This window comes from Leuresthes tenuis, unplaced genomic scaffold, assembly GCF_036924035.1.
Source record: "Leuresthes tenuis unplaced genomic scaffold, fLeuTen1.0.hap1 SCAF_1, whole genome shotgun sequence".
In the NCBI taxonomy this organism is placed as follows: domain Eukaryota; kingdom Metazoa; phylum Chordata; class Actinopteri; order Atheriniformes; family Atherinopsidae; genus Leuresthes; species Leuresthes tenuis.
This window is the reverse complement of record NW_027325355.1, coordinates 23,901,973-23,916,291: the sequence shown is the minus strand read 5'-3', so window position 1 is coordinate 23,916,291 and position 14,319 is coordinate 23,901,973. Positions and strand designations below refer to the sequence as shown.

Sequence of the window (14,319 nt, the reverse complement as noted above, 5' to 3'; positions counted from 1 at the left end):
TGTCAGGGCATCCTGGGAAGTGATCTCACGCTTCACATGATGATAAAGGGAGGAAATCGTCTAAACTTCCTCTTCCTTTTTACCTGTTTTGTTCCTGCTCTGCATCCTTAACGTCTCCTCTTAAACTCGTGTGAATTCATGGCCAAAGAGGCTGCGGTAGGCCGCCACTGGTGCAGCTTGAATGGCTCGAAAATAAAACTCATCATGAAAAAGAAGAGTTTTCATGCAGCTAAAGACTTAAAGGGGAACTCCGGTGTTTTTAAACCTTATTTCTGGCATGAAATACGTTCATCTACTCACTGAGAACAGTTTGGTGAAAGTCGGCGTCCTTCAGAAGATATTTAGATAACTGGAGATCCATATAACGGAGTGAACGGGGCTTAGAGGATGCAGCCTCTAAATAAGGCATTATCTGTCTTTATTTCACCAATACTTTAAGACGAATGAATGAATGAACGTGTGCTATAGCTCTGTTAGCTCATAGCTGCTGTGTTGTTGTTATTGGCGGCTATCGGGGGGCTTATAGAGGCTTTCTACACACTCGTCTACTGGATGATGTCATTGACGCCTGCCGCTGCAGCACAGCTCATTCACTCCGGTAAGAACGTCCATCTTACTCAAAGTCGTCGTTCACATCGTCAAAATCTGATAAATATCCTGCCATGTTGCACAAAACTATCAGCAGCAAACTCTGTGTGAAGTTAGCCGACTGTCACAGAGCACGGAGTGAATAAATGAATAATAAATTTGTACTCAACTGTCAAATATTTGCATGACAGAAGAAAAAAAAAAACATTTTGTGTCAGGAGACCAAAACTAGAATTTAAAACGCATGAAAATATGTTAAAATCGACCAAAATCAAAGCTCTCAAAGACGGACAAACACACCCAGATAATGCTGTTGGGGAGACTCAAATGGACCGAGGTGCTCTGTATCTTCTCCATTTAGCAAAAACAGGAACTAAACTAACTGGAAATCAGCTAATTCATACGTATCAGCTCACGGCCAGACTCCAGATGTGTAAAAAGGGATGAATGCAGCTGTTCATGGAGTCAGTTATGATGATATGACTTGAGATATATAAACGAATCCTTCAGTATTTGCTGCTAATCTCAGGTGTAAAAACTGGGGATGCTGTTGAGATGACAAGCTGAGGAGAAGTTAGCAGCATCTGGATGCAGAAGCTGTGTTCTGTTTATGTCTGTAAGCCTTCATGTCTCACCCAGAGGGGTTTTTAATCATAAAAACTGATGCTGTTCCTCTGGGAGATGTCGGTTATTCTATAAGTTTATTTTTCTCATGAGTTATCTCTCTGTCCTGCTTTCCTCTGCAGTTCCTTCAGGTTTTTTGGGTGAAGTAAAGGTCAAAATATACCATTTTAAAGAAGATAAATGAGTTTATAGGGGATATATAACTGCTGGAGTGGGACATGTCAAAGTAACTGGGCTTTAACATATAATTTTAGGATTCAGATGCTTGTTTTTTGCCTTTTAAATGATGATTACAGTCGGGGAAACATCACGGCTTCCATTAAAACCAACACTATATGAATATATCCCAACAAAATGCAAAGTCTGACCCACCAGAGGTGCAACTAATGCATTAGTTTTATTTAATTTAGTGGTTTCTGTTGCTCCAGGTCATGTTGTGCTGTGATTAAACTGCCTCTGACACCGGTTTAAACTCTTAATTACACACTCATTACTTTGTGAATGCTCAGAAAATGTTCACTTGTGACACGGCGTCATGCAGGAGGACGTGAACAGCGGTTTCAGTTTGGTCTTGGCAGATCGAGTCTTCAGCCTGGAGAGAGCCCCTGAATGCAAATGAAACAATGAGGGAGGAGAAGAGAAGATGGAGGAGAGGGGAGAGAAAGGAGAAAGAACAAAGAAACGACTTCAGCGTTCCTGCAGCAGAAACAAAATGAGCTGCTGAAGGGGAAGCAGAAAGAAACAGACACCTCACTGTGGTGTGTTTGTGCATGCAGGCCCCCTGTGACTTAGCTAAAAATAACCACAGGAGGAGGGTTCCTCCCCTCCATCTACTTGTTTCTGTCTGTATTTCCCTTCCATTGCAGGTGTGTGGAGGGATTTATCACCAAATGTTTGGTTTTTAACACATTTTCAATGCAGTCATTGGGCCAAACGCAGGCAAATAAAATGCAAGTCAACCCAGATCGTCTTCCTCCCTGCAGTTAAACAGGAGTCAGTGTGTCCCAAACAACACGAAACATCTGTAAAATCCACTTTTAACCTGCGGTTTGAAGCTACATTTGATTCTCTGTCTGCTCTCTCTCCAGCTGTTTCCATCATGCGCCACAGTGCTTCAGCCTTTGGATTTGCTGTAAGTCCAGCGTAAAGACGCCACACACTGAGGAACTAACGGTGTGTTGAAGTGAACCTAAAACGTCTGTTTTCGCTCCGCAGTTTGACGCCACGCTGGATGTGCTGTCCTCTGTCATTGTTCTGTGGCGCTACAGCAACGCAGCTGCTGTCCACTCGGCTCATCGAGAGTACATGTAAGTGACGTCATCTTTCATCCTGACAGAGAGAGTCTCATCAGGTCCCACTGTGTAGCATCCCCTCTTCTTTTAACAACATCTGTAATCATCTGGAACTGAGGAAACCAGCTGTTATTAAAGAGGATTCTAGCTGCTCAGCAGTCCTGAGTCTGAATGTTTTCAGGTGGTGAAACATCTGGACTGCAGGCAGGTCAGTGCAGCACCCGGCTGCTGGAAAAGATGCAGGATGTGGTTTAACAGGTTCACATGTGGCTTCTTCTCTGGCTGATGGAGCTTTAACCTGCATCTGTGGGTGTTACAGTGAGCTGTGCTCACAGACAGTGATTCCTGAGTGTTCCTGGGTCCATGCAGTGGTTTCCAGGACAGAATCAGGTCTGTTTCTAATGCAGAGCAGCCTGAGGAGACTCTTCCTCTCTAAGGTGCTCTTTTTACACCCACTCATGTCACTGGTCTGTTGTTAATTAGTTTCAACATGTTCCTCCAGCTGTTTCCTCTGAGTTTCACTTACTTTTCCAGCCTTTTGTTGCTCCTGTCCCAACTTTTTTCAGACATGTTGCTGCCGTCAGATTCAAGATGAGCTCAGATTATTCATTAAATATCAAAATGTCTCACTTAAGATACTTTAAATGATTTTAACTGCAGGCATTTGAGCTGAAGTAGTGATGACACTCAGGTTCTGTGAGTCTGAGTGTGTGTGGGCTGCTTTGTCCTGTGGAAAGTGTGTCAGACGGTAGGTCTCTAAAGCTCTGGCAGCTCTGGCCCAGTGGGACTGATTTCAGACGGGTGTCTCACATCTTATCTCCCCCCGGCTAAGAATAGAGTCTGTGCACGTTGGGACGTGAGCTTTTCAGCACCTGTTGAATGGTCAGTGTGTTCTCATCCAGCAGACAACTGAAACAGAGGAAAAAAGAGGACTTTTACACGCATTTGTAGTTACTTTCTGTGGGGATTAAACACCTTTATATCCGAGCACAGAGCCAGCAACAGAGGCTTCGGTTACACAGTGAATGAGGGGAAATAAGAAGTATCTACCTCACTCACACTGGAGTGGGGATGTGTCACGGTCTCTGAGGAGCATCAAGTTAATTGGAGAAGAGACGGCGGATTAGATCATGTCCTCTGGAGACGAGACGAGGAAAAACATTCATCTTTTAACACGCTGTAAAACAAAAATATCCCCGGAACAAAGTCACCTCCAGCTTGCTTCATGGTTAGTTCCATTAGATCTCAGCAGGTAAAATGAAGGAAGAATCTGGGTTTTTTTCCAAGATAAAGATGAGCAGATTGATGCTTCTGTCTTTCAGAGCAGAGCCACAGCCTAGCTTAACATCAGAGGAGGAAACAGCCATCTCATCTGTTTAATCTACATGCACAACTCCCCAAAGGGAACTCCCCTCTGAAACCACAAGGAAATTGCTTTTAGATGTTTGTTTTTTGTCCAGACTTGTAAAACAAGCTACAACAAGTTATGGAAGTTATATTTCAACCTGTACAGCTTTGGCTATTTCCAGTCTTTATGCTTAGCTTAGCTAAGCACCTTCTATAGAAATAATGGTGATATTTGTCTCCTCATCTGAGTGTCGGGCAACTAAAACTGAGTAAATTCAACCACATTATGAATCTAACATAAAAACTAAACCAAAATACAGAAGCAGTGTGTAAAGATGTAACTCCACCCTCACCAGAAGGCAGAGTGGAGGGTAAGCAGCCATCTGCAGCATGCAGGTGTGTATTTACACAACGCCTAGGAGGAAAGACATCAGGAATAAGGCTCATTCCCTCTGTAGGAACCTTTTGCAGTTCCTAGAACCTTTTGAGGAATAGGACTGTTTTTTCACACATTCGGACAAACAGGAACTGGTGACACAGGCTTGTCTCGCTCGTTTAAATCCTGAGAAGTGGGTGGATGTATCCCAAGGATAGAAGTATAAACAGTGCATTTGTGCTGAATTGAAACAACTTACCGATTCTAACTGGAAGGCAACAGAAGGACGGAAATAAAGTACAGGATGAAAAAATGAGATGAGTGACTCAGGAAATGGAGCAAACGGCCCAGTGGTGTTATAATAAAGCACGAAACAACTGTTTCACCATCTTAGGAACGCAAATCCAGACTTAAAGGAAACAAATTCTGCCCTTTTTCACAAGCTGGGTGGTATTTAAATCATATAAAATCTATTATAGATCATATAACAGCTGAATTTATATACTTATGTATACTTATCAAGTTATTGTTGCCCCCTGCTGAAGGGGCGGCTGACCCTCCATCCCTGTAAGTCATGTAATGTGGAGAGTTTGGGCCAAGAGTGGGAACTGGGACTAAAGGCTCTTTCCCACAGTAGGAACCTTTTGCAGTTCCTGGAACCTTTTCAGGAATCGGGCCGTTTTTTCACACATTCAGACATACAGGAACTCAGGACCACGGCCCTCAGTTCCTGGAACCATTTTAGCTCCTTCAGGGTCTTTTCTGGTTTCCATAGCAACACATATGACGTAGGTGTTTGGTGGCTGGAAGCTCCGCCCCTTGTCTGAAATGTTTCCTCATACGACACGGACCCAACCGGCGCCTGTTTAATGAGTTAAACTTCGTCTCCTTTGTCTGCGGCGCTCTGCTCTCCTTCTTTCCTCCATGAAAGGAAGAAGTATCGCCCGCTGCTGGATTCTCCGTCTCCTGACTCTCGCTGTGCGCTCTTCCAGCCTCCATCTTAGACGCCTGATGTGATCGTCCATGATTAATATCACCGCCATGCAGACCGTGAACACGGTGGCCTCCTCGCTCTCCATGTTAGCTTCTTGGTGCTGTTGTTTTCTTCTCTCCTTGCTTTTCCCGGGTTCTGTTTTGTTGCTGAGTGGCGCTAAAGTAACACGTCTGTCGCAGACGGCGGCGTCACATCAGTCCCTGTCGAGGTCCCCGACTCATGTGAATGCAAAATGAAACGGTTCCTCTGGGGAAGGGCAGGTCTTATAATGAAATTCGAGGTGAACAGTTCTTGGAACATCTGTCCGAATGCAGCTAATGATCTTAGCCCAACTCCTAATTCCCCTCCTTGGCTGTACTTTGGACCGATGTGAGAAACTGACAACATCCAACGCATAGCGTGGACTCAGTGTTTCACACTCTGCTTCTTCTGCTTCGTTTAATGTTGAGTGGATGATGATGCAGTTTGATATGGACTCAAAAGGAGGTCCACTGACTGTAACACCTCAGTTATGAAGCCTGAACCCAGTCAGCACAGAAACAAATCAACATCCCTTCTCTATTTATTCATTTGCTCCTATTTAAAAAAGATCTGTGCTGAGTCACTGCATTAATTCAGCTAAACTGAACAGACAGCTTGTTTCCAATAGTGTGGTATTATAATAATAACGGTGGTTAAATGACAAACTCGCCATCTTCACATCTTGTTAAATGGCTGCACAGATCCACCTGACAGCCATCTTCATCGTGTCGTTCCACCAGTTAATTGGAGATGGTTTTTATTCGGGAAGCCGAGCAGCAGCTCCCTAATTGGCTTCACCCGGAGGCCGCGAGTAAACACCCAGATTACATTGTTTGGTAAACATGCTCCGAGACACGGAGCCTTCCACTCGGCGTAATCACATAACTGTGGCTCTCGTTCACATTTTCCTCTCACTGCTGTGTTTGTTTGTTTGTTTGTCGGGATTCATGCTGCTGTTCGGAGCTTTTTCACCCGTCTGCGTTCGATAAAGCAGATGCGGTTGCATGGAGATGCCTGAGGACTGGCCGGTTGCCAGGGTAACATGACGAATAACGGAATGATTCAAGCGCAGAGCACCTTCATCATCATCTGTGGTGGTGTTGATATTAAAAATTGATCACAGCCATGTGTTATTTTTTCTGCTGCACAAAGCTTTTACTACCATTATGTGCAGGAAACAGCTGGAAGCCTGTTAGTGGGGATCCCAGAGGGATGCTGGGTGTTGCCTTGGTTACCTCATCCAGTCAAAACCCAGCTCTCCAAATATGGCCATGAGAGCAGCCTTCAGACTTTGAGCACATGCACTCTGGTAGCCATGCATGACCAGGACATATGCTCCAGCTGCCGTTTGAATCCCTTTAGACTTCGTTAGTGGGATAGATGTGTTTAAAGGACATCTGCTGCCTCAAAATCAATATTCACAGAGCATCCCACTCCGTAAAACACAGTAAGACTGGGATCTGTCTCTCAGGACCCTTTAGGATTGAAGAAAAATGTTGTTTAATCTACTTATGCCTTGCAAGCATGTCCTGAACCTTTGTGAGGCTGAACAGTAGTGATGTTATTCTGGTATTTTTCCCTAAACAGGGTTGTTTTGTTTTACCAATTTTACAACAAACATTAATCAGAGTAAAGTCAGGTGAATTTTCCTTCATCGGGCCTTAATAACTGGAAGTGTTTCTTTCTTTTTTAAGGTTTTACATATCAGGAGATGATAAGAAAATCATCTGGTCCTTACCAGGTGTTAAAATGATGTAAATACAACCAAATGAGCGACAACACATGACATATTACACTGTGTCATTATTTATTTAATGAAAAGTGAGACAAAATGCAGAATCAAAGAGTGAAAACCTGAGTCCATCCTTACCTCTTCCATCAGAATTAAGGGGGTAAGAAGCAGCCAGGTGCTGCTGATCAAATAAACCTCATTAATTGATCATCAGCAGCTCTATAAAAGCAGAGGTTCTGTCAGTTCTCAGGTGTGTGTTAACATGATGCCAAGGAGGAAAGACATCAGCTATGATCTCAGAGAAGCAGCTGCTGCTGCCCATCAGTCTGGGAAGGGTTATAAGGCCATTTCCAAACTATCTGGAGTCCATCATTCTACAGAGAGAAAGATTATTCACAAGTGGAAAACATTCAGGACAGCTGTCAATCTTCCCAGGAGTGGACGTCCCAGCAAGTTCACCCCAAGGTGAAGAAGCCCAGAGCTACATCTCAGACTCTACAGGCCTCAGTTAGCATGGTAAAGGTTAAAGGTCACCCCAAGGTGAAGAAGCCCAGAGCTACATCTCAGACTCTACAGGCCTCAGTTAGCATGTTAAAGGTCAAAGGTCACCCCAAGGTGAAGAAGCCCAGAGCTACATCTCAGACTCTACAGGCCTCAGTTAGCATGTTAAAGGTTAAAGGTCATACATCTCAGACTCTACAGGCCTCAGTTAGCATGTTAAAGGTTAAAGGTCATGACAGCACAGTTAGAAAAAGACTGAACAAGGATGGCTTGTTTGGAAGGGCTGCAGGAGAAAGCCTCTTCTCTCTAAAAAGAACATGGCAGCACAGCTTAGGTTTGCAAAGCTGCATCTGAACAAAGCACAAGACTTCTGGAACAATGTCCTTTGGACAGACCAGAGCAAAGTGGAGATGTTTGGTCCTAATGCACAGCAGCACGTTTGGAGGAAACCAAACACAGCATATCAGCACAAACACCTCATACCAGCTGTCAAGCACGGTGGTGGAGGGCTGATGATCTGGGCTGGTTCTGCAGCCACAGGACCTGGGCACCTTGCAGTCATTGAGTCCACCATGAACTCCTCTGGATACCAAAGTATTCTAGAGTCAGATGTGAGGCCATCTGTCCCACAGCTAAAGCTGGGCTGAAACTGGCTCATCAACAGGACAAAGATCCCAAACACAGCAGCAGATCTACAGCAGAATGTGGGAAAAAGAAAAGAATCAAGGTGTTGCAATGGTCCAGTCAGAGTCCAGACCTCAGCCTGACTGAAATGCTGTGGTGGGACCTTAAGAGAATTGTGCAGAAACCAATGCTGCAAACCTCAATGAGCTGAAGATTCCTCCACAAGCAGTTTCTGTTCAATAAATAAGGAAACAGTGTAATATGTGATGTGTTGTTGCTGATCTGATGTTGTATTTTAAACCTTTAAACCTTTAACATGATGTTACAAGCTTTCATATAAAGTTAACCTGGTTTTATCCTCTGTTTGGCTGTGATTTGTTTCTCTTCTCATCATTCACCAACTGGCCTCTTTCCTTTTCCTCCTCAGAGCCTGTGCCATCCTGGGGGTTATTTTTATCCTTTCCTCCTTGTGTATTTTGGGAAAAGCCATCCATGACCTGGCCACCAAGCTGCTGCCTGAAGTGGTGAGGATTCACCCAGCAAACACACACAGACCTTTCAGTCCAGAAGGTTTCATATGGATCTGACTTCCACATGTGACTGCATTAACCATCACATGTTGATCTTCACACATGAGGTCATGCAGCAGTCTGGCTGCGGCGTAGAGGTCAAAAAAGCATTGATACAACTGATAGATGAGAGCTTTTGGATTAAATTGTCCACCAAATAGGATGAAATAACGTTATCCGTGTCATATTCAGTGAAAAAACATCATAAACAACAGCTGAACCGGGTCACTGAACATTGTTGCTCAACTCGATGAACTCAAGCTGTGGAATGCAAGCCAGAAGTTTAATGTATAATCAGATTTTTCTGTGGAATTTGTAGTTATTTTTAAAGCTTTGCCAGATAGCAGCAACCCGCCATGTCCAGCCTGGATAAGGACTGCCGTCTCCCTGCTTTGCTGCCAGAGACGAGGATTTCAGAATTAGAAAAAAAAGCCCCGTCGACTGTCTGCTCGAGTTGAATTTCTGTCCAAAACAAACAACATCCAGACAGCGCTTTAAGTTCTTTATGTGATTTGCATGAAGCTGGCTCGTCTGGCCTGTTTTGAGCTGGCTCTGATTCTGATTGGACGGCTTATTCTCAGCTGTGAACGTCAAGTTGTGCTAAAAAGGGGGATGACTGCCAGTTTGTATCCAAAAGAAAGAAATCACTAATCAGTCGGGACCGTTTTGTGTCAAACCTTTGAGAAAATGAGCTTTGAAGAGGGAAAAGATGCCACTTTCAGGTGGCTGTCTCTGCAGGTTTGGACCTTACAGCTCTCTAAAATCTGCTCTCTGTGGAGTTGTTTAGTTGGACCGAAAACTCTAATCTGCCTCATGGAGACCATGTGGGTGAGATTTGACCAGATTTGATCGGCAGATGTTGCTAAATCCTCATTGATGAACAGGAGTCTTCACATCAACGCAGGGACTGAGGAAATCAGTCAGTTTCTGTGTTCTTGTTCAAGTAAGAGGACACTGAGAGACTGGATCAGATGTCTTCTTATGGTGGACTTTAAGGTGCACTTTGTGCACGAGAGGCAATACTTAGAGTCTTGGTGCATCAAACCAGTGGGATTTCTGCCCGTTCTTCAACACAAAGCTGCACCAGCACCTTCCAGCTGGATGGGTTGTGTTGATGTTTTTCTTTCAGTTATACCACAGAGTCTTAATCAGTTCGAGGCCATTCCTTTGCACTCATGCGTCACATTAAACCACCCGAGCACAACTTTAGCTGTGTACTTAAAGGGAAACTCCGGTATTTTTAAACCTGGACCTTATTTCTGGCATGAAATACGTTCATCTGCTCACCGAGAACAGTTTGGTGAAAGTCGGCGTCCTTCGGAAGATATTTAGATAACTGGAGATCCATATAACGGAGTGAACGGGGCTTAGAGGATGCAGCCTCTAAATAAGGCATTATCTGTCTTTATTTCACCAATACTTTAAGAAGAATGAATGAATGAACGTGTGCTATAGCTCTGTTAGCTCATAGCTGCTGTTATCTGGCTACTTGCAGCTATAGGAGAGCTAACAGAGGGATTTCTACACAGGCACTCTACTGGGACCACTTCATCCACACGCCCCCCTGCAGCACAGTTTATTTACTCCGGTAAGAACGTCCATCTTACTCAAAGTCGTCGTTCACGTCGTCAAAATTTGATAAACATCCTGCCATGTTGCACAAAACTATCAGCAGCAAACTCTGTGTGAAGTTAGCCGACTGTCACAGAGCACGGAGTGAATAAGCTGTGCTGCAGGGGGGCGTGTGGATGAAGTGGGCCCAGTAGAGTGCCTGTGTAGAAATCCCTCCGTTAGCTCTCCTTTAGCTGCAAGTAGCCACATAACAGCAGCTATGAGCTAACAGAGCTATAGCACACGTTCATTCATTCATTCTTCTTAAAGTATTGGTGAAATAAAGACAGATAATGCCTTATTTAGAGGCTAAATATCTTCTGAAGGACGCAGACTTTCACCAAACTGTTCTTGGTGAGCAGATGAACGTATTTCATGCCAGAAATAAGGTTGAGGTTTAAAAATACCAGAGTTCCCCTTTAAGGTCGTTGTCGTGCTAAAAGGTGAACTTCAGTCTCAAGCTTTTGCCAGTAATTGAGCACCATCTGTCTTTCCTTCAGCTCTGCCAATGGCGAAAGCTGCATTTCCACCAGGCTAAACGTCATCTTAGGTTTAATATCCACACGACTAATACTCCAAAGGTGAAACTCAGACATTCATCTCTGGAGCTCCAGAATGAATGAAGAGACGGAGCTCAGATTGTGGCAAGAAAACAGTTAAATCGGTTAAATCAGAGCAGTAAAAACGTGAATCTCTGATTGTTTCAGAGCTTGTTCTTGAAATAAAAACACCTGAAACACTGTAGAAATGTTCCAGCTAACGGATTTTGAGCAAATGGGAGCAACATCTTGTTCCAGACATCAGAAACAGGAGCTGCTGCAGCTCTGAGATGAGAGGATGCTTTAAAAGTTCATCTCAGACGTTCCCACTGCAGTTTAAGCTCTAAGACACTCAGAAAAGTGTCACATTGACAGGTTTTGGGTTGATACAGATGAAACCTACAATAAAACCACATCTCTGATTGTTTCACAGCCGTTAAGCTCTACAGCGTGAATAAAAATCCCCCATAAATGCTTTAAATCATGGACAGCTTTTGAGTTAATACAGCCAAAGGGGACTAAAGTGTGGTTAATTAGTCTAATCTACCCTGAACCTCAGCAGCTAACCTCAGGCTGAAAGGATGCTGTTAAAGTTCTGCATCCAAATGTTACCAAAACATCCTGCTTCACTTCGTGTTTGTCTCATCTAACCAGAGCGCATCCTTCCACATGTCTGTTGCTTTTAGAGGACTCCAGATGTGGAGCTTTGCTGCTCCTTCAGTGTTATATTTGGCCTCCTTTTCCCTCTCTTTCAGAGATCGATGCCAGACAGGTCTGTGGTATCATATTAGTTCCATCTGGAATTGATTTCATGGTTTAATGGAGTATTATCTTTATTTATAAGTACAGTTTACATCACTTTGTCCCTGGTTTTGACCTCCTTGGCCTTCATTGTTACTGCTTGTGGCACTTAGATCTGCTGAAGATAGCTCACTCTTATTTTCTTTTGCTTCGCTAATTCACTGTTTGTGTCGGTCTGTTCCACAAAATCCCAAAACGTATTGATTAGGATTCCCGGTTGTAAAGCAACAAGGGTGCAACTGGTTCATCTGAACGTGTCATAACTCAGCTTCATGTGCAACAGCTCAGTTGTCAGACTGATAATGCTGTGTGTGAATTCCTGGAGGTGACAGTGGGGTGACGAAGCCTGCAAACCTAAGACTAATTGGACTGAAAACAAACAGAAATCATGCTGTGGCTTTGATTAGTTCTTACAAAAACCTGCTTTTCAGACTCTACGTCACATGAGGGATTTTATTTTTCCATTAATAGCACGTGTGTGCGTGTGAAAATTAGGTGTAACAGCGTTTTTGCTGCTGAAGAATGTCACAAATCTCAGGTGTGAAGACTCAGGAGTGCTCACACTTCTGCAAATAGCTTTATCACCCTGTTGCTAGGCGATAGTCATCACCGTAGAAACCGTGCGAAGGCATCTGAACAAGACGAGGAGAAGCTTTTGGGGAGCTTCTTCTGCATCTTAGCATAGTTTTAGTTGAATATTCACCTCATTTTAAGTGGTCAGTTAAGTTCAACACAGCTGAAAAAGCCTGAAACGTGTGAAATATTCATAAAAACAATGCAAAACTCATTGACTAATATTTTTATTCACAAAACAACTTTAAAAACATGTTGAAAATTAGTCATTTTACTTTTTCCATTTGAATCTGACGGCGGCAACACGTCTCAGAAAAGTAGGAACTCAGAGGAAACGGCTGGAGGAACTAATTAGGCTAATTAGCAACAGGTCAGTGACATGATCGGGTATAAAAAGAGCTCCTCAGTTCAAAGCCTGCATCTCTGATGGTATGGAGCCTATGGACCTGGAAACCTGCACATCTGGAAAGGCTCCATCGATGCTGAAAGGTACAAACATGTTTTACAGCAACATCTGCTCCCTTCTTCAGGGAAGGCCTTGCATATTTCAGCAGGACAAAGCTGAACCACATCCTGCGTCTATTTCTAAAAAAAAACCCATTTAAAACACAACAAAGAAGCAGAGCAGCGAGAATCCTCTGTTCCCAGATGTGTACAGATGCTGTTAAAAGAAGAGGGGGACACACATGGACCTGTCCCAACATGTTTGAGACGTGTTGCTGCCTTCAAACTCGAGATATTTTTAAATGAAATAATAAAATGTCTCCCTAGATTTGAATATCGGTGAATTCTGTTGATATTTTTTTACATTTTATTCAATATTCTGGAATCGGTTTCAGAGCGAAGCGGCAGAATAATGAGATTTTGAAACAGCAAGTCACTCAGGTTGGGAATTTAATTAGTTTTCAAATCCTTTATTGATTTATTGGACCAACTGTGTTTTTCGTGCCATTCATCTGTGGCTGAGACCCACAAAGACAGAGGGAGGCAGACATGTTGTGCTTTTCTTGCTCCTTTGTCACACACCAGACTGCATATTTATTTATTTATATATTTATTTATTTAAATATACACACAGTGACGGCTTGTGGTGACACTGAATGGGTCGGCTGATGTATTATAAAAGCCAAGCTGTTGTATTTCAACATAAAAGGTGTTAGAATATAAGTTTAAACTATCACAACAAACCACTAAAACACTATTTAGAAGAATGCACTGATGGAAAATATACCATCTACCATCTCTCTGTAAATACAAATACTTTCACTCCATAAAAGGTTTTAAAGAGAGATCGACCCAGACTTGTGCTAAACTATAGCCTGTTGCACAAAACTAAAATAGTACCAATGGATGTTAAGAGAGCCTTAAAAGAAATACTCCACAAAACGTGCCATCTGTGTGACATGAACCTTATTTAAAGAGAAGTTCAGCACAACTATTTCTCTGGGATGCAAACAGGTTGATCACCATTTCGCTAAAGTCAGGCGGTTTCTGAATGAAGTCCCGCTCAATAGAAAGTACGGTCAGTGCTTTCCTGTCCCAAACTACTTCCCAGAAAAGACTTGATCCTCTTCAGGGTCAGAAAAGTGACTTTTTAGCTAGGCTAGCTGTTAGCTGTTAGCCGTTAGCCTTTCTCTCAAACCAAGTCACACAAAAGCTGCGATTCTGGCGCTTTTCTTTCTGTGTAATTTGGATCCTTTGGATGATGTGGCCCTACTTTTTTCTGCTAAAGACTTTGAAGAAAACGGATTAGAAAGTAAATAATCCACTGATTGGCTCAAATCTGCTGGCTTTGGGCCGTACAGATTTAGCCCCAAATAAGCTGCAAATGGAGGAGGGGGGGTTACAACCTGTCACTCAAATGTTCAAAAGAAAAGTGTAACTGAGCTGCTTCACTTGGGCTGTAAATAATTAGCCCATTTTCACCGATTTAAAAGGTTAAAAATTAAAAAAACAGTTTTTATTGAATTATTTATATATTATATTCTCATTTTTATTGAATAATGTAGGGAGGGCTGAGCCCTGTTAGCCCAATTATACCAGCCGTTCCTGCATATATATATATATATATATATATATATATATGTATATCTATGTATATGTATGTATGTATTCCTCATGCATGAT

General features: G+C 43.0%; 2 protein-coding genes and 1 long non-coding RNA gene across 3 annotated transcripts in view; 2 read left to right on the top strand and 1 right to left on the bottom strand.

Moving 5' to 3' along the window:
• Positions 1-14,319, bottom strand: part of r3hdm1 (R3H domain containing 1) — a 367,959-nt gene that overhangs the window by 189,433 nt on the left and 164,207 nt on the right. The gene's annotated exons all lie outside the window — the stretch shown is intronic.
• The window catches only part of LOC140276318 (uncharacterized), a 195,955-nt gene that overhangs the window by 169,821 nt on the left and 11,815 nt on the right, over positions 1-14,319 (top strand). The window lies entirely within an intron of this gene.
• LOC140293881 (transmembrane protein 163a) overlaps positions 1-14,319 on the top strand; it is a 35,499-nt gene that overhangs the window by 11,349 nt on the left and 9,831 nt on the right. The window contains exons 3-5 of the mRNA XM_072379563.1: positions 2,301-2,344; positions 2,428-2,519; positions 8,527-8,623. Coding sequence (XP_072235664.1) covers positions 2,301-2,344; positions 2,428-2,519; positions 8,527-8,623 — 233 coding nt within the window. The remainder of the gene's footprint in view (positions 1-2,300; positions 2,345-2,427; positions 2,520-8,526; positions 8,624-14,319) is intronic.